Source organism: Podarcis vaucheri (genome assembly GCF_965113315.1).
Source record: "Podarcis vaucheri genome assembly, chromosome: Z".
Lineage (NCBI taxonomy): Eukaryota > Metazoa > Chordata > Lepidosauria > Squamata > Lacertidae > Podarcis > Podarcis vaucheri.
In genome coordinates, this window is record NC_138758.1 from 37,718,228 (window position 1) to 37,741,473 (window position 23,246).

The window sequence follows — 23,246 nt, forward strand, 5'->3', positions numbered from 1 at the left end:
TCGGCCTAACAATGATAACTTCAAATTTGTCCATATTTCTAAATCCTTTTTCACTTCAGTCCAACATTTTTCATAATTATCCTTAAATAAGTTCACATTTTTTGCAGTCATGTTAACCCCTAAGTATTTCACTTTCTTAACTAATGTTAGTCCTGTCTCCTCCTGAAATTTCTCTCTCTCGTTCACAGTTAAGTTTTTCTCTAAAACCTTAGTTTTCATCTTGTTCAACTTAAAACCTGCTACCTGTCCGAATTCTTGAATCAGTTCCAATACCCTTTTAGTACTAGATTCTGGCTCCTGTAGAGTCAATATTAAGTCATCAGCAAATGCTTTCAGTTTGTACTGTTTAGCTCCCACTTTTATACCTTTAACCTCTTGGTCCTTTCTAATCATATTTAACAAAACCTCGAGGACCGATATAAAAAGCAATGGAGAAATTGGGCAACCTTGTCGTGTCCCTTTCTCAATCTTAATCTCTTCTGTCACTACATTATTCACAATTAATTTTGCCTTTTGTTCAGAATAAATTGCACCTATACCATTTTCAAAACCTTGGCCTACCCCCATCCCCTGTAGATTCTTCTTCATAAAACTCCAAGAAATGTTGTCAAAGGCTTTCTCTGCATCCACAAATATCAAAACTGCCTTAGTATTGATATTCACTTGTAGTTTTTCTAGAATATTAATTATATTCCTCGTATTGTCAGACAAATGTCTGCCAGGGAGAAAGCCTGCTTGGTCTTTATGAATTTCTTCTGCTAACACCTTTTTTAATCTTTTAGCCAAAATATCTGCGAAAATTTTGTAATCCACATTAAGCAACGATATGGGGAGGTAGTTCTTAAGCTGTGTCTTTTCAGTCTCTGTTTTTGGTATAAGTGTAATATAGGTTTCCTTCCACGACTCTGGTGCCTTTCTCCCTTCCAATATTTCATTACAGACTTCCTTCAATGGTTGTATTAACCATTCTTTCAAAAATCTGTAATATCTTGAAGTCAAACCATCTGGTCCTGGAGATTTACCTAGTTGCATGTTCTGGATGGCCCCTTCCACCTCCTGATCCGATATTTTGTAGTTCAACATTAGCTGTTTTTCCTGAGAGATTTTGTGTAGTCCATTTATTTTCAAAAATCGATCAATGTCCATTTCTTTCTGCTTCTCCTGTGTATAAAGTTGTTTAAAATACCTCTGAAAACACTTCCTAATCTCCACTGGGTTCTGTATATTCTTTCCTTCCACTTCCAAATTTGTAATAGTGTTAAGTTTTTGTCTTTTTTCATTTGCCAGGCCAACAATTTTCCACACTTATTTGCTGATTCAAATGTCTTTTGCCTCATCTGTTTAATCTTCCATTCTATTTCCTGATTCATCAGCTTCGTATACACTACACCACATTGGCTTCACATTGCAAATGGACAGATTATCCCATCCCTAGTACTATCAATAGTGATGCACTAATGTGGTGAAGAGGGCTGCCTACCTTTCCAACACGTGCCAATTCCTGCCGTAGCGTCACCACCGTCTCTTCGTAACGGCACCTCCTGCTCTCTGAGATACGTTCCACAATGTCACTGTTTTTCTTCTCAGGAACTGGGAGGGAGGGAGGGAGATTAGACTGTCTGCACAGCTGTAGAACTCATGCCAGGCTAGCATAAAGAGAGAGCAATGTGTTTTGGGGTTTTTTACAAAACCACTGGGTTAGCTGACATTCTCATGCTGCTAAAGAAGCCTGCCACATTTTGGTTCCATCTTCAGTTTTATGCACAAGTTCATAGTTACTCATTCTTTTATTTAACTAACTGTAATAAAACATATAAGTGGCTTACAGACAATAAAAAGGGAGGGCTTGACCACAATAGTTCAGGCATTGGTGACTTCAAGATTGGATTACTGCAGTCAACTCTGTGTGGGTTTGAAACTAAAATTAGTGCAGAATACTGCAGCATGGTTGTTGATAGGATGCCCTGTCAGCATATAACACTTCTGCTCAGAGATCTGCACTGGTGGCCCATTTGGTAACAGCCTAAGTTCAAGGTGTTACTATCAGCAAAACAATTTTGGGTTTTAAAGACTATCACCATCAGGTTGAACTGAGTGTGAGAATGCAGTGGCCACCAGTGCAACTCGCAAGGTATTGGCCAAAAACTGAGCAGTAGTGTTCTGCACTGGCTGCGGGTTACTGAGCTATCTTCAAAGGAAGCCCCAAGCAGAGTACTTTGCAATAGTATAGCTGGTAATCTGCATAAATGAAAGATACCACATTTACTAAAAACACCGATTATGGTGCCAGAATTAAATTGGTAAACATTTACTTATGACTTCAGCAAGTCCTCGGACTTCCCGGGCAGCAATAACATTTTCACTTTCTTGAGTCTTTAAAAATGCCAGTGTTGCAGCCTCTCTGGAATAGAAACAGAGTGGGAGAAACTTGAAGCAAGAGACATTATTAGAGTTCAAGAACACATTCCAGTCAGGTCAAAACACTTGGGATTTGAAGTAAGGGTGAGTGAGGGGTGTGGCCTGGAAAAAGTTCCAAGGGTCAAGTAGAGAGGCCACATTTGGCCAACAGGCCTGACAGCACAGAATAACATCATAACTCTGTTCCTTACTTGTATTGCACTGGATTTTCAGTGACGTCATCATTGGGCATTCCCTCAACCCACATCTGCTGACGATGTGATAAAAACCGATTGCCTGAGCAGGTTTCCACATCCCTCACCAGCGGAATTGTTCCTGGGATCTGCGGAAGCTTGTGCTGGGCTATCTTGCTTCTCGCTTCTCCCAGAGTGCGCACAAGGTTTAGCTAGCCAAAGCCAAAATAAAAATAATTACACTTCTTCCTTTAAGGTGAAAGAGGGCATACTTATACTCACCAGAAATAGAGGGCACTTGCCAAGCAAAGTTAAGTACTTATGAGTCCCACCCTGATTTAATTATTCATAATATATTGTTGTCATTTTTTAATAGCTAGAATTAAAGCATCTTGTTCAAGGTTAATGAAGTGAAAGTTGGCAAGTGAATAAAGGAGAAAATTGTAAGGCAGGGTTTGAATGGCAATGAGATGCAAAAAAATAAGGGGAAAGATTTTGCCATACAACTCCCACATTACAATTTTCTCCCTTATAAACATGTATACTAAGATTTCAATTCACCTATGTGATGAAGTGAGCATGAGTCCCCAAAAGCTTGTGTTGGCGTTCATCTGTCTTAGGAGACAATAGAGGAGTGTGCCTTTGTGGGTGAAGAGAGACCGATATGGGAGAGACAGGTTTTGTTGCAGCTGGGGCAGATGAAGGTGCCTGGCTGTGCCACTATAGAAGCACTATGGTGTTTCTTCCCTCTGTGCTCCTTCCAGTGATCATTCCTCCCATGACCAGATTGACTGTCTCCAGGCACTGCAGTCATCTGCAAGGAGTTCCCACACAGGGTTGATGTTGCCAGCCTTCTTGTCACATTTGCAGACATCTTTGTAACAGAGAGTTGGTCTGCCAACAAGCCTGGTTCATGAAACCAGCTTCCGGCAGAGCACATCCTTGGACAGGCATGTAGAAAGTCCATTTTGGGGGCCTAATCTGGCCCCTGCAGCAGTTTATTTCCCGGGGTCGGCCCTTCACTTCATCAAATCTGGCCCTCTTTGAAAAAAGTTTGGACACCACTGTCCTTGGGGATTCTTCCATCTTCCATTCTGTGGACATGACCAAGCCAGCGTAGATGTTGCTGAGACAGGAATGTGTACATGCTGGGATTGTGGGCCTGGGAGAGCACATCTTTGTTTGAAACTCTGTCTTGCCATGTGATGCCCAGAATCTTCCTGATGCAGCACATGTGAGAGGTGTTGAGGCACTGCTCCTGGCAGTTGTAAGTTGCCCACAAGTCAACACACAGTGTGCAACAGCAGCGTGCTCAACATGCAAACCTGGTAGACCTTCATCTTGGTATTAGATGCTAGCATCACATTCTCCCATACCCTTTGGAGAGGCAAGCCATTGCCAAAGCTGCCTTGCCAATATGCTTGTCCAGCTCAGCATTAATGGAAAGGTTGCTGGTTAGAGTGGAACCCAGGTAGACAAAATTGCCTACCACCTCAAGTGTGTGGTCACCAGTGCTGATGCGTGGAGTGTTGGCGGCGTTCTCACCCAGGATGTTGGTCTTCATCAGACTGGTGGTATGGCCAAATTTCATGCAGGCTTGTGTCTTTGTGAAGCTTCCTTGGAGTGCACTGTCAAGGCTGCGTCCTCTGCAAACATCTCTCAGATAAGGACTCGCCACATTTTTGCCTTGGTACAGAGATGTGTCAGGTTGAACAAACCCTGTCGCTCCTCGAATGAAAGTATACACTGTCTTCAGTCAAGCTGAAGGCATATGAGACCAGCAGGGAGAAGAATATGCCAAAGAGACTTTGGGTGACTTTCACACCCTAAAAGCTTAAATGTGTTAAGTCTTCTTCTTCTTTTAGAATATGTTTTATTGCTTTTACATGTAATTTAAAATACAATGAACTGCAACAATAGCAGGTAGCCTGTCATTTCTTGGGAAAAGTCTAATAGCAACATGAAATTAGAACCATTACTTAGAACAAGTTTATGGACTTGAAGTCTCTCCAGATGTTTTCACATTGGTTTGAGGGTATTATCTTAAAATGGTTGATACAGACCATAATGAACAAGATACTCCCCAAGTGATCCTGTGCAAGACATCCTACAAAGAATTAGGACACAAATTTCACGCAGCCTTCACCCTGTGTTGGCTAGGACTGATGAGAACTGGAGTCCAAAACACCTGGAGAGCACTAGGTTTGCAAGGACTGCTCTAACCCAACTTTGCAACTGCCTCTGCTGGAGTTTAAGTCTGGTGGTGGGCAAACCGAAGGCTTGCAGGATCTACTGTGTGTGTGTGTGTTTTACTAGAACCTGTAGATCTACTAATCTGCAGATCTACTAACCAAAGCTGGACAGGGGTGTGGCCTAGGGAGAGGAGGTGTAGACCAGGGAGAGTTCTGTGCCTACATTTCCCCATCCCTGCTTCAAGGGATGCTATTCCCCACCACCCCCGCCCCAGCCCAATCAGGTCTTCTAGCTTCTGTCATTGCTGTACCTCATCATCAAATATCTGTCTGTAGACTTTCCCACTGGGGACGACACGGGACACCCCCACTAGGGTCATGTTGCAGACTTTTCCTAGGCGCTCGATTGGTTTGCTGCTGAACTTTTTCTTGGGTTAGCTGAGAAAAAGGAAAATGCAAAGAGAAAGAAAGAAATAATTGAATGGTTTGGTGTCATTCCTTGAGTGATGTTGGGAATGGCGAGTGGGGGAGATACTGCTGTGAACAAGACTTTTTTGTAATTGCATGGCACCTCAAACTGACTCATATACGTATCAGCAGTAAATGCCAGTGTATTTCAGTGGGGTTTTATGATATTATAGCTGTAGTCTTTTTTGCAACTGTGGACTCCCTCCCCATTATCTGCCATCTACCTATCTGGGTGCCAGTGCCCTGAGCAATTTTAAACAAAACTGTCATTTATTTATAAAATTAATGATTGCATTTAATTGTGCAAATTTATTTACAGCACTTATTCATGCAAATCATCAAATGCAATTAGGCAATAACCAAAAGTGGGGTCCCCCCCCAAGTCCTGTTTGGGAGAGGAGAAAAATGGCTTTTGTGGCTCGCATCAGGTCCTGCCACGAGGGATACATTTGAGATCCAAACTAAATGTGATGGGAGGGACGGATTCGTTCCATGTGCTGCTCTCCCAGAATGCTTAGCTGGGCGTGTGGCTACTTTCCCCCTTAGGGCAAAGGAAAGGATCGCAACTCATTGTAACGTATGGGGGGGGCTCTCCTCTTCAACTCATCTCTTCCCGCCGTTGCCCCTCTCTCACCTGACAGCGAACCTTACCTGAGGAACCCTTGGAAAGCCAGTCCTAAAAGCCGCCTCAAGGCAGCTAGGCCAAGAACGGCGTCTTTTGGTTGCCATGGTGACTATCAAGAGCAGGGAAGAGGAAGGGAGAAAGTGCGTGTTGTTCTCTCGCGGGACTCGACGGGATTCAACATGGCCGCTCCGGTGACTAGTTGTTGCCATAGAGACGCGGAAAGCAGTTAAAAAAAAATTACAAGCGGAAGGGGCTTGTTTTTGTCTTACGAGTTCGTCATTGTGTCCTGGTCACTTATACAGTAATCTTGTTAGAAACAGCGATAACAGCGTTTTATAGAGTACTAGTTGTTATAGTTGTTTTCCTCCATAATTTCCCGCACCAGAATATTGCGTGGTAAATAAGAGTCCGAGCATGTACAGAACCTTTCCGACTTTGAATCCTTTTAAAACTTAGAATAACGTCAAGATGCTTCTGCATTTTGAATCCTGATTTTCAATTCAAGATGCCCTGCATTGAAGGTTACCACCTTTCCATTTTTTTATGGGGGGGGGAGATTGTAAAAACGTGTTGTTTTTAAAAAGATGGGAAGTAGCAAAACAGACCACACACCAGCCGCAGAGCTGTCTGGCAGATTTCATTAGTATACCTGTGTTTTTGCCAGGACACAGGTGGGCACCCACAATTTATGGAGGGGATTTGCTTGGGTAACTGGGGAGAAATTGTTTTGCATCCCCTTATAAAATGAGATCACAGGCCCCACCTGGTGGCAAAATCAAAACTCCATTTTCAGAGGCAGTCTATCCATACCAGGGGCTTAGGACAAGCAACAGGAGATGGGTACAGTGGTACCTCTCGTTACGTTCTTAATTCCTTCCGGAGGTCCGTTCTTAACCTGAACCTGTTCTTAACCTGAAGCACCACTTTAGCTAATGGGGCCTCCCGCGGCTGCGCCGTGGCGGCACAATTTCTGTTCTCAACCTGAAGCAAAGTTCTTAACCCGAGGTACTATTTCTGGGTTAGCAGTGTCTGTAACCTGAAGCATATGTAACCCGAGGTACCACTGTACTTCTTTAATGCCTTGATTGTGAACTTACAGATGCAGATAAGAAAAGCTTCTTGTCCAATCAAGGGGAATTTTGATAAGAATGGAAGCCTTGCTGGATCAGACCAAAGGGGGCCAATAACTGGAGCCAGAACATAGCCATGGTGGATAAGAGTCACTGATAGCCTTATCCTCCATGAATTTATCAGTCCTTTCAAAACCATCCAAGGTGGTGGTCTTCACTACCTCATCTGGGAGTTACGGTAATTCCAGTCCGCACTATGTGAATAAGTATTTTCTTTTACCAGCCCTGAATTCTCCAGTGTTATAAGAATTCTAAGGTCACAAATATAAAATACTGTAAACGTTCATAAATGTACAAGGGAAACTATTATGAGAAAAAACTGCTCCTTTTCCCTTATGGGGTACCCAAGAACCAATACAGAGAGTCCTTTTGTAGGAGTAGGAGAAAATAACAGAGACCAACCAGAGGTACCTCAGGTTACATACGCTTCAGGTTACAGACTCCGCTAACCCAGAAGTAATGCTTCAGGTTAAGAACTTTGCTTCAGGATGAGAACAGAAATCGTGCTCTGGCGGTGCGGCTGCAGGAGGCCCCATTAGCTAAAGTGGTGCTTCAGGTTAAGAACAGTTTCAGGTTAAGAACGGACCTCCGGAACGAATTAAGTACTTAACCTGAGGTACCACTGTATTGAGAAGCAAAGCAGCTAGTAAGCCAGATCTTTATTAAAGCTGTTGTAACAGGGTGCTCCCCCCCACAGTAGGGGGGGAGGGAACCCTAGCAATGCGCCCAAGCCCTTATACAGACATTTTAAACTGCCCACCCTGGAGTCCAAGACCACCCCCAGAAACATCATACATACATCACAGAAGGGGTGTAGCCCAAGACCACCCCCTTAATACACCAGAGAAGGGGTGGAAATCTGGGTGTGGTGTTTCTTCCTGTCTGCCAGGTTACCTGATTTGATTACCTGGGCATCCTGGCCACTCTTTCATTATGATAACTACTGAATTCCTGAATACAGGTCACAGGCTTGCATTCTATTCATATTTTAAATGTGCACTTAGTTGAAGGATGTCTTCAGATATCTGAAGAAGTGAGCACGCAACAGTTTAATAAATATCAGGCTTACTAGCTGCTTTGCTTATCAATACTCTCTGATTGGCCTATTATTTTTTCCTACAGATAGGGAACCCACTTAAGGACTCTATATGGGTGCTTGGAGCAGTTTTTTCCTATAACACGAGCATTCAGCTTCATGTCCATGACTTCCTAGTGTTATGAGACTGAGAAATATTCTTTGCCCACATTTTTACCTCCATGCACAATTTTATATACTTCAGTAATGTCTCCTCTTACTCGCTTTTTCTCTTGACTAAGAAGCCCAAATGCTGCAACCTTTCCTCATAGGGGAGCTGCTCTATCCCCTATAAAAGTGGGATTTTTATTTATAAAAGGGTTTACCCCAACCTTTAAGTAATAGAGATTTAAATCAGTGTTTGCCAATTGCGAATAAAAGACACTCCTTCAGCTTTATGTTTTCCTTTCATAATTTCTTTCCACCTAATTTGGATTAATGCAAATTTCAAATATATACCTATTTAAATAAATAATAGTTATCTCCTACACTACATAGGCTAAATACTATAAACTCATCAAATATATATTGAAGATACCACACCTCCCAAGTTGATCTTATGCCCACTTTTGGGGTCTGTTCTAAAATAAGCCACTTTTGGAACAGTATTTTGGTTATTTAACAGATTAACATCTAACTACAGATGAAAAAATAAATCTTATGCATTATTGAAAAGTTGAAATGAAAATGAAATAAAAAACAGAGGATTTGCAAACAGTATTAAACTTACTAACTGAAGTTATGTGTATTGCCTCATACCTGAAAACTCTGGAACCACCACAAAAAGGACTGCACAAACTTATTTCACAAAAAGCTATTATAAATCTCAAATTGACTGGTTTATGGAATAGTGGTACTGTTTATTAACTTCTGGAATTAGTATTTTCAAGATAACATTCAACTTTTGTGCATGCCATTATTGTTATGATATTAAATTCATCTGCTTCCTTCCTGAGCTCCTGTTGATGAGATTTTGTGAAATTTCTTCACAAAAAATACATTTGTCAGCCTTAGGGCTGTGTTCCTTTCTGGGATATTTTCAAGGGGCTGTATGCCAGTTGATGGGCAGGGCAAAAGCAAAAATGGAGGGGAGCAATGAATACACATTTTACTCAAGGAGGGAAAAAGACATAGCACAGTTAAAGGTAGAAAATATTCAAGGAGGGTGTTAAGCTGTGCCAGGGGGTCTGGAAGATAGGTTTTGAAGGCCACATTTAGCACCCAGACTGAAGGTTCTCTTATCCTGACTCAGGGAGAGGGATGAAAAGATCCACTTGATCAACTGGTATAGCTCAGGGTTGTATGACCACAGAAACAGTCTTGTGGAAATATATCTCTTTTGCATCTCAAGTGTAGCAGCTCCCTCTTCTTGGTCTAGCTGCACAGCCTGATGACTCCAAGTCATCTCACAAGCAAGGAGATTTAGATATAAAGAATTTCAGATGTTCCACTACAAAATAGCTTTTATTAATGAGCCCTGTGAGCACCTGCCTTGGAGTGGGTTCCAATGGTCCACTAGCCTGATTTATTTAATTTTGGCTTTGCTCAGGTCCTCGGGCAGGATGCGACCCTTTTTGCGAGCCTTGGCTTTCTTCTTCTCCACCTTGGCCATCTTTCTCTTCTGGAGGTTCTTGCGGCGCTTGTCTTGCCGCTGCTGCATTTTGTTCACTACGTTTTCAGTCCGCTTCTCCCACTGCCTCTGGCGCTGGGCCTTGCGCTTCTCCTTCCGCTTCAGGGCCGCCTTCAGCCGGTCCTCGTCATCGCGGATTTTGACCCCTTCTGCCTTGTACAGGACATTTGTCCACTTCATCTTCACCTCCAGCTCCTTGGCTTTCCCCTCATCCTTGTCTTTCAGATCTTCCAGCTTACTCTTCCGAGATTCCAATCTGCTCAGGAGTTGCTTGTAATTCTTCCCTGTCAGTGGAGTAATGTTGCCTTTCAGCGCCTTCCTCTTTTCCGCTTTGCTAAGCCCTTCCTCATGGACTTCAACCTTATTGAAGACGATCTCAACCTTGGTGTCATTCTTTGGGGCCTGGGGCTCTGAAGTGGCTGCTGAAGCCTCCTCTGCCTCCTTCTTCTCTGTTTTTTCTTTCATCCTCAACTCTTTTCTACGGCGTTTCTTTCTCTCCTTCTCGTATTTCCTTCGTTGCCTCTTCTCCAACACTGCTGGGGACAACTCTTTGCTGTTTCCCTGTTAAGAAACAGCAAGTTGAAAAGAAAGAGGAATCGTTCAAAAGAGGAAAGTGAACTTTTTAAGCTAAAAAGACAGTGCCTAGAAAAGAGCACTAACATATATATCATTGTAAATCTGGTCACTGTATTATCTTTACCATTACATTTAAAAGCAGGAAAGCCAGCAAGGATTATTTCCTTCAAGAGAATTTCAGCTGGAAGACTAACAATGTAATTATACATTACTGGATGCCACAATCAGAATATTGGGTGGGGGGACAAAATACTTTTATGCATGATTTATAAATCACTATTGACCCCCAAAATGGAAACTGCTTCAACCTGTCCAATTTATTCCTACAAAACAACCATAAAATCCATCTTAATAGCAGGAGGATGTACACTCAAGACCCTGATACCTTGTGGACTTAATCTGGAAAACAAAATTTAGGTTACAATTCTGAACCTACTTACCCAAGAGTAGGCCCCATTGAACTCAGTGGGACATACTTTGAAGACAGTATTATAGAACTGCTCTGCTAATTTCTCTGTAGCTAATAATAATAATAATAATAATAATAGTAATTTTAAAGGGATAATTTGTATATGTCACATCTCTTAAAATTTTTCCATCCTGAGTACTCTTAGAATTGTCACTATTTATTAACTAAACAGTGTTGGATCAATCTCAGTTTCATCACACACACACACACACACACACACTATCTATATATTACACGTTTACAGAAAAAACCTAAATACTGCAAATATTATTGGAATTGTGGGATAACTAGCCTCATACAATCAATGTGCTTAGCTCACTTTGGGAGAGACTGGATAATCAAGGCTTTGTTCTCTCCCAGTTTACATGAGCAGCTCAGGTGTAAGACGATATGGTGGTTGCTCAGCTTTCACAAGTCACTCTTCCTATACCAATGATTTAGGAACTTCCACCACTGTAATTAAGCCACATTTTACTGCCTGTGCAGCTTTTTCTGGATGCTGTATGGAAAAGCACATGAATGTGTCATTTGGAGAGGTTGTAAGTAAACTTTTTAATTTGCCAAATGTGTTCTTTTTCAAAGCTACTGAAAGAGGGAAACTTTGGGACTTACTTTAAGTGCCATATTTTAAAAGGCTAAAAACCTTTATTTCCATACTTTACTTTGTTGTGTATTTTGCTATTTCAAATCTCTGCTGGTGTTCTCTTACCAAAGAGTACCGTATTTTTCACCCCATAGGACGCACCGGCCCATAGGACGCATCAAGTTTTTTTGGGGGGAAATAAAGGAAAAAAAATTATTTCCCCCCCAGGCACTTGTGGGGCCGGCAGCGGGGAGAAGCTCTCTTCTCCCCGCAGCCCGCCTTGAGATCAGGTCCGGGGACAGCGGGGAGACGCGCTGCGCCTCCCCGCTGTCCCCGGAGCTTGCGGGGCAGGCAGCAGGGAGAAGCGCTCTGCTCCCCGCCGCCCGCCTTGAGATCAGGTCCGGGGACAGCGGGGAGACGCGCTGCGCCTCCCCGCTGTCCTGGAGCTTGTGGGGCAGGCAGCGGGGAGAAGCGCTCTTCTCCCCGCCGCCCGCCTTCAGATCAGGTCCAGGGACAGCGGGGAGATGCGCTGCGCCTCCCCACTGTCCCCGGAGCTTGCGGGGCTGACAGCGGGGTCTCCCCGCCGTCAGCCTCCAAACCACTTCGGGAGACAGCGGGATGGTGGCGTTCTGCCTCCCTCTGTCCCCCAACCTTGTAGGGCTGGCGCTGGGGCTCTCCTGAAGCCTGCATTCACCCCATAGGACGCACACACATTTCCCCTTCATTTTTGGAGGGGGAAAAGTGCATCCTATAGGGCGAAAAATATGGTACTTGCCCCAAACTTGGATTGTGGTATCCAGGAATTCTCATTTTTATATACAGTGGTACCTCGCAAGACGAAAAACGCGCAAGACGAAAGAGTTTTCCGTTTTTTGAGTCGTTCCGCAAGATGAATTTCCCTATGGCCTTGCTTCGCAAGACGAAACGTCTTGCGAGTTCTTGCGAGTTTGTTTCCTTTTTCTTAAAGCCGCTAAGCCGTTAATAGCCGCTAAGCCGCTAATAGCCGTGCTTCGCAAGACGAAAAAACCGCAAGACGAACAGACTCGCGGAATGGATTAATTTCGTCTTGTGAGGCACCACTGTACCTTTCTCTCTCTCTCCTTGAACCAACAGAAAGGTTCTTCATTTGTTCACTTAGGCTTATGCTTATCATAGGATCACTGCCTATCTTTCTCATGGGGAGGGGTAAGGTGCATCAGACACTGGAAGCTTAGAATGCATTGCTATAAGCTTATATTTTCAGCCATGTGATCTATAAACTTGCTTTTTAGAGTGAAAGCAGTAAAGCTAAGATTATTAAAAAGCTGATTTTTTTCCACCCAAATATTTCTCACCCATGCTATGTTTGAACAGAATCACAAAGTACAAACAGGCCTGACTGAAGAGTGTGTTATATTTATACATTCAACTGTAGCCCTTCAGATGTTTCTAACCATCCCTGACCACTGGCAACGCTGGCTGGGGCTGATGGGAGCTGGCTGTTCAACATCCCCACCCCTATTATACATCAACCACCCCCCATCACATCCTCCAAAATCTGGCCTCCAAAGATGGGTGAACTGTTTTAGTTCAAATCAAGGTAGAACAGAAGCCAGTATAATATCAACTGGAACCAGAATACTAGAGGCGTGGGAATATTTCCACCACACATCTAACAGTGCAATTCTGTGGGTGTTTAATCAGGAGCAAGTTCCACTGCCCTAAACAAGGCTTGCTCCCAAATTAAGCTGGCATATGCCTACAGGCTAAAATTGGCTTTGGATTCTCCAGGCTTTCTCCACATCTTGACAACATTTTAAAGGAGGGTGCTGATCTTACCTGGCCAGAGATTTCTTGGATCTTCTCGTGCAGTCTCTGCCGCAAGAGATTCATGGCTGAAAATGAGCCGGCTGTGCTCTTGTCACCACCTGTAAGGGGAAACAGGAGAAAACACATGACCTGTGTCCCAACCCAAATTGTTGCTAAACTCAACTCAGCTAAACTCAGTGGCCTGGTTCACACATAATGCTAAAATATGGGTTACTAAACCATTGCTTAGAGTTATGTGAGAAACCAGCCCAGTAGCTTAACTGACTGGCTGTAGAAACACTCTCACCTGCAACATCGTTTTGGCTTCTGTCCCCTTTCCCCCCAGTATTCTGAGATCCACTGGAACTGGGTGCAGCATGGATAACTGGGCCAGATTTCTGAATACTGGCATTTGTTGGCTTGGCTGGTGATGCTTGGCTGCCCCCAGGTGCTGTCTGCTTGCCCAGAGAGGTGCCCACTATCTTGCCTTGCTTCTTCTGTTTCTTCTTCCTCTTCTTCTTTGGCTGGGTGCTATCGTCTCCCAGTCCAGTTCCTGGGAATATTTGAAGGCAGAGACACAAGACTTCATTAAACAAAGAGAGGAAAATATTTTGCAATCTGGTTGACAAGATGCTGCGCAAACATTTCTGCAAGGAATACAGTCATACTTCAGGTTACAGCCGCTTCAGGTTGTATTTTTTCGGGTTACGGATCGCCGAAACCAGGAAGTACCAGAATGGGTTACTTCCGGGTTTTGGTGGTCGCGCATGCGCAGAAGCGCCAAATCCCGTGCGTGCGCAGACGCACCACTGTGGGTTGCAAACGTGCATCCCACACAGATCACATTCACAACCCGAGCGTCCACTGTAAATGCCTAAGAACATACCGTATTTTTCATCCCATAGGACGCTCCGTCCCATAGGACGCACCAAGTTTTTTTTGGGGGAAATAAAGGGGGGAAAATTCCCTTTATTTCCCCCCCCAAAAAAACCAGGTCGGGGAACAGCGGGATGGCGGCGCTGCGCCTCCCAGCTGTCCCTGAGCTTGTGGGGCTGGCCGATGTCTGCTCGAAGCGCGCCAGGCGGCAGGCTGCTATCCTCAGGGTGGGGAGCCCTGCGGGAACTCCCGTGGGCTCCCCAGGCTTGCTGATAGCTTCCTGAAGCCTGGAGAGTGAGAGGGGTCGGTGTGCACTGACCCCTCTCGCTCTCCAAGCTTCAGCGAAAGCCTGTATTCGCCCCATAGGACGCACACGGGATTTCCCCTTCATTTTTGGAGGGGGGAAAGTGCGTCCTATAGGGCGAAAAATACGGTACATGTTAGAACGCCCTCCGGATGTTACTGGACTCCAACTCCCATCAACCTTAGCCAGTATGGCTGATCAGGAATGATGGGAGTTGTAGTCCAGCAACTTCTGGAGGTCTTCAGGAAGCACCAAGACAAGACAGCTGAATTTTTCCAAGTTGCATTTTCAAAACACACTACTGTCATTCCATTGTGGCATCAGGACCCTTTCCTGAGCAGATTATAATCTAAAATGAGCTGTGGTTAAAATAAGGGAAAACATTAAGTACTACCACTTTGAGGTTTCATCACAAGCAGTATATAAATCCTGTGAAATAAATAAATGAAAATAATTACAATAACCAAGGAGGCTGCACTACTACAAAAACCCCTGCTCTAGAGAAGTAAACGACAGCATCAGATAATTGTACCAAATTTCCTTTTTCGTGGCTCAGGGGCTTCCTGGGTGCAAATTTTCTTGGCCAATTTCTGCAGGTAAGAGTCTTTGTTGACTAAACTGGCCATTGTGGGATCAAAGTCTCGTGAAGGTAAAAGTTAAAAGTAAATAAACCAAAAATTAAAATAAAATCGTAGGATGGTCTCGCAGGGGGAATGTGCCTCTAAGTCAAAGATGTCTTGTTCATTCCGATCATCCTCCCTTCGAAACTTCTACCCAGAATGCTGTCTGAGGCTGCTTCTGCTACGTCGACAAAACTCATGGGGCCACGTCTGCATACTCGCTTTTCATCCTGCTTAATGAGAGAGAGAACTTATTCAATGACATGAGTAAACTGAAGGAGACTCATGGATTGATATTTACAAGTCAGGAAAATATAAAATGTACATCTGTTGGCTTGTAAAGCTATTGTATACAGATTGTACACTCCTTAATATCACATGTGAATGGTTGTTCAAGAGCAGACCTAACTAATTTGTACACATGGGCATCCCCAAATTGTACATCTGTTTAGAATCATAGAATCATAGAATTATAGAGTTGGAAGAGACCACAAGGGCCATCGAGTCCAACCCCCTGCCAAGCAGAACGGGTGAACAGCCCCCACGTGTCACATCAGCCAGCTAAATTTTACTTTCCAGCAAACACGTGTGCAGGGTTACACATTAAAGAGAGCTGTTTCTACGCACGCACAAGCGCTTGCGTGTAGAGTGCACTGATCAACTACTGTGTACACAGTTTCCCAAACAAGAAAATATGAATACCCTAGGAGCGTGCAGCTAAACAACTTATGTACAGAGGTTGTACGCTCGTCTAACGCCACGTGCGAACCAACACATGCTGGCCGCTCACGGGAAGGAGAGATCATTTCATGTGTAGGCGTAAGGCAAACCGACTCTATTCGAGATCTCCCATCCTGTGTAGGGCTGGCCAGTGAGCAGTTGGCGGAGATCCACCCCCTTAAGGCTTTTTAGTGGTTGGCACGTGTTCCCCTAAACCGGGATCGCAGGGCGTGCAAAGAAGGCGCTGCAACCCGTGTGGTTCACCTCAACGCGTGCACTTCTCTTGGAGGAATCGCAAAAGCGCACTACGCGTGGCTCGTGAGCTGGTCACTTACCTGGGCTGGAGAGGAAGGCGGAACTAGCCCACGGCCCTTTGTGAACGGCTCGGCGCTCTATTGATAGACCCTGTGAGGAAGAGGCGAAGGATTATGGGATGTTGGAGGAGCTTCGGGAGGAGGAGGAGGAAACGTTTTCCCCGCCCCATGGGCTGGACGTAGCCAGTGAAGGAGGAACCGTTCGCAAGAGAAAAAGGAAAAATGGCCGCCTGTCTGTAAGAGGATTACATGTATTGAGTAAGATACTGAGATACTAATATTTATTTGTTAGATAATCGACCTCTTTATTTAGACTTCTTTTGTGACTGCAGAGCAGGAGAGCGATGCACCGGACTTCTCTCACTTTTCAAATGCATTCTTGTGCTTTCAGTGACAGGTGTGTTTACTACTCCGGCGGGAGAAAGGCTGAAACTTTTCTGAATTGGTGCGCGGAGTAATGCAGCACGATTGCGGGTGGAAGGCTTCTTAAACAGGGGGTGATGCACCCCTTAGTCTCGTTTGTTGAGCGCTGGGCGAGTTCAGATCAGCCTTTCTCCGTCTTGTTGGCTTCTAAGGTTTTGGGATTTATGATTCCCATCATAGCAAGTCAGAAAGCTGGTCCATCTAGCTTAATGTGACCCGCACTGACTGGCAGTGGCTCTCCAGGGTTGCACTCTCCCAGCTCTCCACGAAATGAGGACCTTCTTCAGAAATAAGGTTCCAGATCTAAAAGGGATGGTTTGAGTAAGATGCTGTCATGTACTGAGTCGGACCATTACTCCATCTAGCTCAGTGTTGTCTGCGCTGACTAACAACAGCTCTCCCAGGTTGGGTGAGCTATAGTCCTTTCCTCTAAATAATAATGTAGCAGTCCAGCATTTGTGGCCCTAAATAAATAGGAAGCTGCCTTATGCTGAGGAAGTCTATCACAGAGTTGGGACTGATGTGAGTTGTAGACCTAAACTTCTGGAGGGCACCAAGTTGGTTAAGGCTAATGAAGCAAAATAGGCTCGAATGTGACCAGTGGGTATGTATTTTGTAATGCATGCATTTTGAGGTGGGTCATGGAGATGTGCAGTTGATGGAGAAACTGTTGGGATCTGTTGCAAATTGAGTCGTCCCCCCCCCCCTGAAGCATTGATATCCTTTTGGGCCATCTAGAGCAGGGGGCACTGTTATAAAGTGGTCCTGCTCCTTCCTCCTGGGCTGTGTCCAGAAAATGGTGTTGGGGTATGAATGTTCAGACCCCTGGGCTCTCACTTGTGGTGTACCTCAGGGCTCTGTCCTCTCCCCCATGCTTTTCTACATCTATATGAGATAGCCGGGAGAGATCATCAGAAGGTTTTGGCTGGGTGTTGACCAGTGTGCAGATGATACCCAGCTCTACCTCTCCTTTAAATCGGAACCAGTGAAGGCAGTGAGGGTCCTGTGTGAGTGTCTGGAGGTGGTTGGAGGGTAGATGGAGGTTAATGGATTGTGGTTGAATCCCGACAAGACAGAAGTACACTGTTCTTGGGGGGGGGGCAGGGAACACATAGGTGTAGGGGACCCCCTTGAATGGGGTAACTGTGACCCTGAAGGACCAGGTGCGCAGCCTGGGAGTCATTTTGGACTCATAGCTATCTATAGAGGCACAGGTCAGTTCTGTGTCCAGGACAGCTGTCTACCAGCTCCATCTGGTATGCCGGCTGAGACCCTACCTGTTTGCAGATTGTCTCACTAGAGTGGTGCATGCATTGGTTATCTCCCACATGGACTACTGCAATGCGCTCTACGTGGGACTACCTTTGAAGATGACTCGGAAACTATAACTAATCCAGAATGTGGCTGCTAGATAGGTGACTGGGAGCAGCCGCTGGGACCATATAACACCGGTCTTAAAGGATCTAAATTGGCTCCCAGTACATTTCAAAGCACAATTTAAAGTGTTGATGCTGACCTTTAAAGCCCTAAACAGCTTTGGCCCTGTATACCTGAAGGAGTGTCTGCCCTACCATCTTTCAGCCCAGACACTGAGATCAACCAATGAGGGCCTGTTGGTGGTTCCCTCACTGTGAGAAGTGAAGTTACAGGGAACCAGGCAGAGAGCCTTCTCAATAGTGGTGCCCACCTTGTGGAATGCCCTCCCTTCAGATGTCATGGAAATAAACAACTATCTGACTTTTAGAAGACATCTAAAGAGAGTCCTGTTTAGGGAAGTTTTTACTATTTGATACTTTAAGGTAAAGGTAAAGGTACCCCTGCCCGTACGGGCCAGTCGTGTCCGACTCTAGGGTTGTGCGCTCATCTCACTTAAGAGGCCGGGAGCCAGCGCTGTCCGGAGACACTTTCGGGTCACGTGGCCAGCGTGACGAAGCTGCTCTGGCGAGCCAGCACCAGCGCAGCACACGGAAATGCCGTTTACCTTCCCGCTAGAAAGCGATACCTATTTATCTACTTGCACTTAGGGGTGCTTTCGAACTGCTAGGTGGGCAGGAGCTGGGACCGAATGACAGGAGCTCACCCCGCCGCGGGGATTCGAACCGCCGACCATACGATTGGCAAGTCCTAGGCACTGAGGTTTTACCCACAGCGCCACCCGCGTCCCTGGATTTGATACTTTATCATTTTACTATTTTGTTGGGAGGCTCCTGGAATGGCTGGGGCAACCCAGTCAGATGAGCGGCATCCAAATAAAAAATATATTGTTATTATGTCAACCATGGTTTATTTATTACTCTGTCAAGGAGGGCTGTTTCCAGACTGTTTTGTACCAATTGTCTACTGTGCTAGAAAGCTCTTTCCAGTGTCTGGTTATGTTGCAACTCACTGCTTGTAATGAATGGCTTATTCATTCAATACTGTTGTCTTGAAATATATGTAATAAAGCTTTGACTTTCAATTGTTGTTTAGTTGTAACTCTTTCTGACCTTTCTTGGTGAGCAGCTAAGATTCTCTCCTTGCCACCACAATGCCGCAGCAGCGCGTGCTCCCCCAGAGCAAGGAAACCCTCCTTCAGTCTTACAACAAGAGGCTGAAAGATGACATCAAGTCTATCATGGATAACTTCACAGAAATAGTCAAAACTGCAAAGGTATGAGAAGATTACTTGTGGGTGGGTGGCGGGACCTCATGTTATGGGTATTCTTTCTTCCATCCAAACTCAAAGTTTTTGCTTACCTAATTGGAACATAAAAATATTACCTCATCATTGCTTTAAGTCAAAGCTGGGGGAAATCTGCAGCCACATTCTCACATTCGATTTAAAGCCCTATGATATGACTTTAAACAGTCATAACTTCCACCAAAGAATTCTGGGAGCTGTAGTTTGTTAAGGGCGTCAAAAGTTGTTAGGAGATATTTAGTCCCCTCCCAGAGCTTAGTTACCAGAACTCCCTGTAAAGAGGGGTTGATTGTTGAACCCCTCTGAGAATTGTTGCGCAGTGAGGTGAATAGGGGGTCTCCTAAAAGCTGTCAGTGCCCTTAAGAAACTACAGTTTCCAAAATCCTTTGGGAGAAGCCATGACTGTGTAAAGTGGTATAATACTGCTTCAAATTTATAGAATAGAAGGGAGGCCTAAATGTTCCTATAAGAAGGATTGAATGAGAAGCCTCCATTTAACTAGTTGGGGGTGTTGCTTCTTCTATGGCGGAGTTGGGGAACCAGTGGCTCCTCCTGATGATTTTGGACTCCATCTCCCATCAGCCCCACGCAGCATAGTCAGCAGTCAGGGATGATGGGAGCTGTAGTCCAGCAGCATCTAAAGGGTCACATGTTCCCCATGCCTGCTTTCGCCTAAAGTGTTTGGAACCTCTGGCAGAGGGAATGCAATAAAATCTCATGGAGGATAGTGAGAGGGCTGTTTTTCTCTGCAGAACAGTGGAAGGAAGATGTTGAACCCAGTGTAAAAGCTTTGTTTCTAACATTTGCTGTAGATTGAGGAAGAAACCCAAGTTTCTCGGGCAACCCAAGGTGAGCAGGACAACTACGAGATGCAAGTCAGAGCTGCAAATATTGTGAGTAAAAAGCATCCAATGGGAGGATATGTTGGGTGGGTTCTAGGGTGTGTTCAGATACCTGAGAGGCTGCCTTCTTCCCTACAGACCCTCTCAGGTCTTGAGATCAGCAGAGGGGCTTTTCTGGTTGTTCTGCCACCCTCAGAAGTTCTGGGTGCTGATAGCTTAGGACAGATCATTCCCTGGGGCAGCTCTTCGATTGTGGAATTCCCTCCTCACAGAAGTGTGTCTTCTTGTTTTTGTTGAGATGTGTGTGTTTTAGGATCCACCCAATTCCTTTGAATGTGATTTGTTTTATCTGTTCAGTATTAAAAAAAATATGTTTTAATATGCCTTGGGACCTGCTGGAGAAGGGTGAGCAATAAAATGTTGTTGTTATACATTCAGGGTAATTTGGGGCTGTATGTCAAGATTAGATTACTGAAATGTGCTGTATATGGGCTTCCCTTGTGCTCATTCCAGAAGCTGCAGTTAGTGCAAAATGCTGCAGCATATAACACCCAAGCTAAGAGACCTGCAAGGATTGCTCATTTGCTACTGGGCCATGTTCATGGTGTTATTATTAGTATATATAGCATTTAACAGCTTGGGAACAGTTTACCTGCAAGATAGTCTTACCAAATATATGCCCAGTGGACTGTTTTGATCTGTCGAGCAGGCACTGTTACAAATGCCCTGTAATACTTGTTCTGGACTTGTAAGAAATTAATATTTTAGGGTGGCAGCACTGATGCTTTGGAACTCCCTGTCCATTGACATCAGGCAGGTGCCCTCACTGTACTCCAAAGTATCTGCCAAAAACATTTTTGTTTGGCTAAGCCTGCCAAGACATGTAGAAGGCAGACACATCTTAATTTGGTTTCCAGCTTGTCACTGACTTTAATTATTCATTGAATGTTTTAAATCAGGGGTCAGCAACCTTTTTCAGCCATGGGCTGGTCCACCGTCCCTCAGACCATGTGGTGGGCCGGACTATATTTGGGGGGGGGGGCGGGATGAACGAATTCCTATGCTCCACAAGTAACCCAGAGATGCATTTTAAATAAAAGCACACATTCTACTCATGTAAAAACACGCTGATTCCCGGACCGTCCGCTGGTCGTGTTTAGAAGGCAATTGGGCCGCATCCGGCCCACGGGTCTTAGGTTGCCTATCCCTGTTTTAAATAGTAGTGTGGTATTTTTCTTTTTTCTTATGATTTCATTGTTTTATTCTTTTTGTAAACTGCTTTGACACTTTTTCTTTTTACGATATAAAAGAAAAGAAAAGTATAAAATAAATAAATTGAATTTATTTCTCTGCTAGGTTCGGGCTGGTGAGTCTCTTATGAAGCTTGTCTCTGACCTAAAACAGTTCCTGATCCTCAATGACTTCCCTTCCGTCAACGAAGCCATCAACCAGCGGAACCAGCAGTTGCGCAGCCTTCAGGAAGAATGCGACAAGAAGCTTATTGCCCTGCGTGATGAGATCTCGATAGACCTCTATGAGCTGGAGGAAGAATATTACTCTTCCAGGTACAAATGAAGCCATGGACGGTTGCCCTATAGTAACCACAACAATATCCTGTTTCTGACATGGGGTGGGGGTAGGGTGGGGCAGGATGTTTGTGAAAATAACTGTCCTTGTTTTAAAAAGCATCCCTAAATTCTCAGCACCCAAAGAATCTGGGCCCCAAAGCCGTTTTATTCAGTACTTCATGTTTGACGTGAGATGTGGCCATTTTGGAGGGCAAGCACACCATGTAACTAGGCCTTTCTCCACAGAGATGTGGAGGTAAGCTTCTCTCCTGCCCCCTCATTGGCACTGTGATCTTGTCACCTAAATGACTTGCAAACAGGAACAGGTATTAGATCTTGAACTGCCCAGAGTACCCTAATCACTAGTCAGTGTAAACTGCAATCCTAACCATGTCTACTCAGAAGTAAGTCCTCTTGAATTCATTGGGGTTTGTTCCTATCTAAGTGGGATTAAACTGCTTTGAAGCTTTTTTTACAATCAAGTGGTGTATAAATTTTATGAAATAAATAATAAATGAAGATGGCAGCTTTAGGCCACATTCATACAATACATTTAAAGCACTATGATGCCATGCTAAACAGTTATGGATTCCACCAAATAATTAGGGGAGCTGTAGTTTTTGAATGGTGCAGAGATTACAGGGTTACAATTAATTCCCAGAGTTCCCTGTGAAGAGGGATTGATTGTTAAGCCACTCTGGGAATTGTAGGTCTGTGAAGCGAACAAGGGCCTCCCAATAGTACTTAGCACTCTTAACTACAGCTCCCAAAATTCTTCAGGAGTAGCCATGATTGTTTAAAGTGGTATCTGATGCATGGTACGAGCATGGGGTAGTCAAACAACAACATCTGAAGGGCTGCAGTCAAGAAGATATGGAACTTTGGGGTTTAGGATGCAATCATACGCACCCTTAGCTGAAAGGGACCACAACTGAATAGAGTGGGGCTTGCTTCTGAGTAAAGATACATAGGATTGGACATAATAAGCATTTTTTTCTTCTGTCTGTGATGACTGGACCATAAGTTTCCAGTTCCAGAATGTTAAGATGCATCAAAACAAAGCAATATTTTAAGGATTCTTTTGTTATGCCATTATATTATATTATTATTATTATTATTATTATTATTATTATACACACACATATATCCCATTAAAAATATTTGCTGCAAGCTTTATTGTAAATAAAACAGCAGTGTCTGTGGGGAAATATAATTGTCATTTCAGCTGATAACTACATTATTTTTTTAAGCGAACCCACAGCTTGTTTTTGAAAACCTCCTTCCCCCTGCTTGTCTTATGCAAAGCTTGTTCCTCTCCTTCCAAAACTCTTCCACTGCTTTATTTTCTTTTGCTCCTCTTGTTTGCTTCAGAGCAGGATTTCCACAAGCAAGAAGGACCAAGATAAATGGTTACACACCTGCAGCATCTTTTTTAAAAAAGGGGGGGTATAGCATCTTCTTTGCATGCAGAAGGCCCCAGGTTTAGTCCCCGACATGTCTAGGCAGGGCTGTCAGAGACTCCCTATCTAAAATGCTGGACACAATACTGGGATCAATGAACCAGTGTTGTGATTCGGGATGAGGTAGCTTCCTATGTTGCCATTCAGTATCATGAAGACTGAAGTGTTGCTTTGTTTTTAGGTGAAGAACAATAGCTCAGTGGCAGAGCACATCCTCTGTATGAGGATGGTTCTGGGTTCAATCCCTGGTATTTCCAGTCAGAGCTGGGAAAGACTCCCTTTCCAAAACCTTGGAGGGGATGCGGTATAACC

General features: G+C 44.4%; 3 protein-coding genes across 7 annotated transcripts in view; 1 reads left to right on the forward strand and 2 right to left on the reverse strand.

The window, feature by feature from the left end:
- CCDC180 (coiled-coil domain containing 180) overlaps positions 1-6,033 on the reverse strand; it is a 55,665-nt gene extending 49,632 nt beyond the window's left edge. For both annotated transcript variants that reach the window (XR_014215578.1, XM_082207795.1), the window contains exons 1-5: positions 5,903-6,033; positions 5,095-5,221; positions 2,610-2,803; positions 2,313-2,401; positions 1,481-1,590 (exon numbers count right to left, since the gene is read on the reverse strand). Coding sequence is in view for 1 of the 2 variants with exons in the window: in XM_082207795.1 (XP_082063921.1) it covers positions 1,481-1,590; positions 2,313-2,401; positions 2,610-2,803; positions 5,095-5,163 (462 nt within the window). In the remaining variant the exon portion in view is untranslated. The remainder of the gene's footprint in view (positions 1-1,480; positions 1,591-2,312; positions 2,402-2,609; positions 2,804-5,094; positions 5,222-5,902) is intronic.
- Positions 6,034-9,526: 3,493 nt separating this feature from the next.
- On the reverse strand, positions 9,527-16,071 carry SURF6 (surfeit 6). 3 transcript variants are annotated; one of them, XM_082207863.1, is made up of 6 exons: positions 15,983-16,071; positions 14,840-15,157; positions 14,699-14,736; positions 13,435-13,680; positions 13,158-13,246; positions 9,527-10,272 (listed from the first exon to the last, which is right to left on the reverse strand). In XM_082207863.1, exons 3-6 carry the CDS (start codon positions 14,715-14,717, stop codon positions 9,607-9,609), a joined length of 1,020 nt encoding a protein of 339 aa, XP_082063989.1. In that variant the 5' UTR covers positions 14,718-14,736; positions 14,840-15,157; positions 15,983-16,071; the 3' UTR covers positions 9,527-9,606. The 3 variants fall into 3 exon arrangements, with proteins under 3 accessions (XP_082063989.1, XP_082063987.1, XP_082063988.1); XM_082207861.1 differs by lacking the exon at positions 14,699-14,736 and having other exon boundaries at positions 15,983-16,070; XM_082207862.1 differs by lacking the exon at positions 14,699-14,736 and having other exon boundaries at positions 14,840-15,160; positions 15,983-16,062.
- Positions 16,072-16,075: 4 nt separating this feature from the next.
- Positions 16,076-23,240, forward strand: MED22 (mediator complex subunit 22). Of its 2 annotated transcripts, none has more exons than XM_082207898.1 (4): positions 16,076-16,219; positions 18,887-19,034; positions 19,877-19,957; positions 21,263-23,240. In XM_082207898.1, the coding sequence occupies exons 2-4, from the start codon at positions 18,912-18,914 to the stop codon at positions 21,479-21,481; spliced, it is 423 nt and encodes a 140-aa protein (XP_082064024.1). In that variant the 5' UTR covers positions 16,076-16,219; positions 18,887-18,911; the 3' UTR covers positions 21,482-23,240. The 2 variants fall into 2 exon arrangements, with proteins under 2 accessions (XP_082064024.1, XP_082064025.1); XM_082207899.1 differs by having other exon boundaries at positions 16,088-16,197.
- The last annotated feature ends 6 nt before the right edge of the window (positions 23,241-23,246 follow it).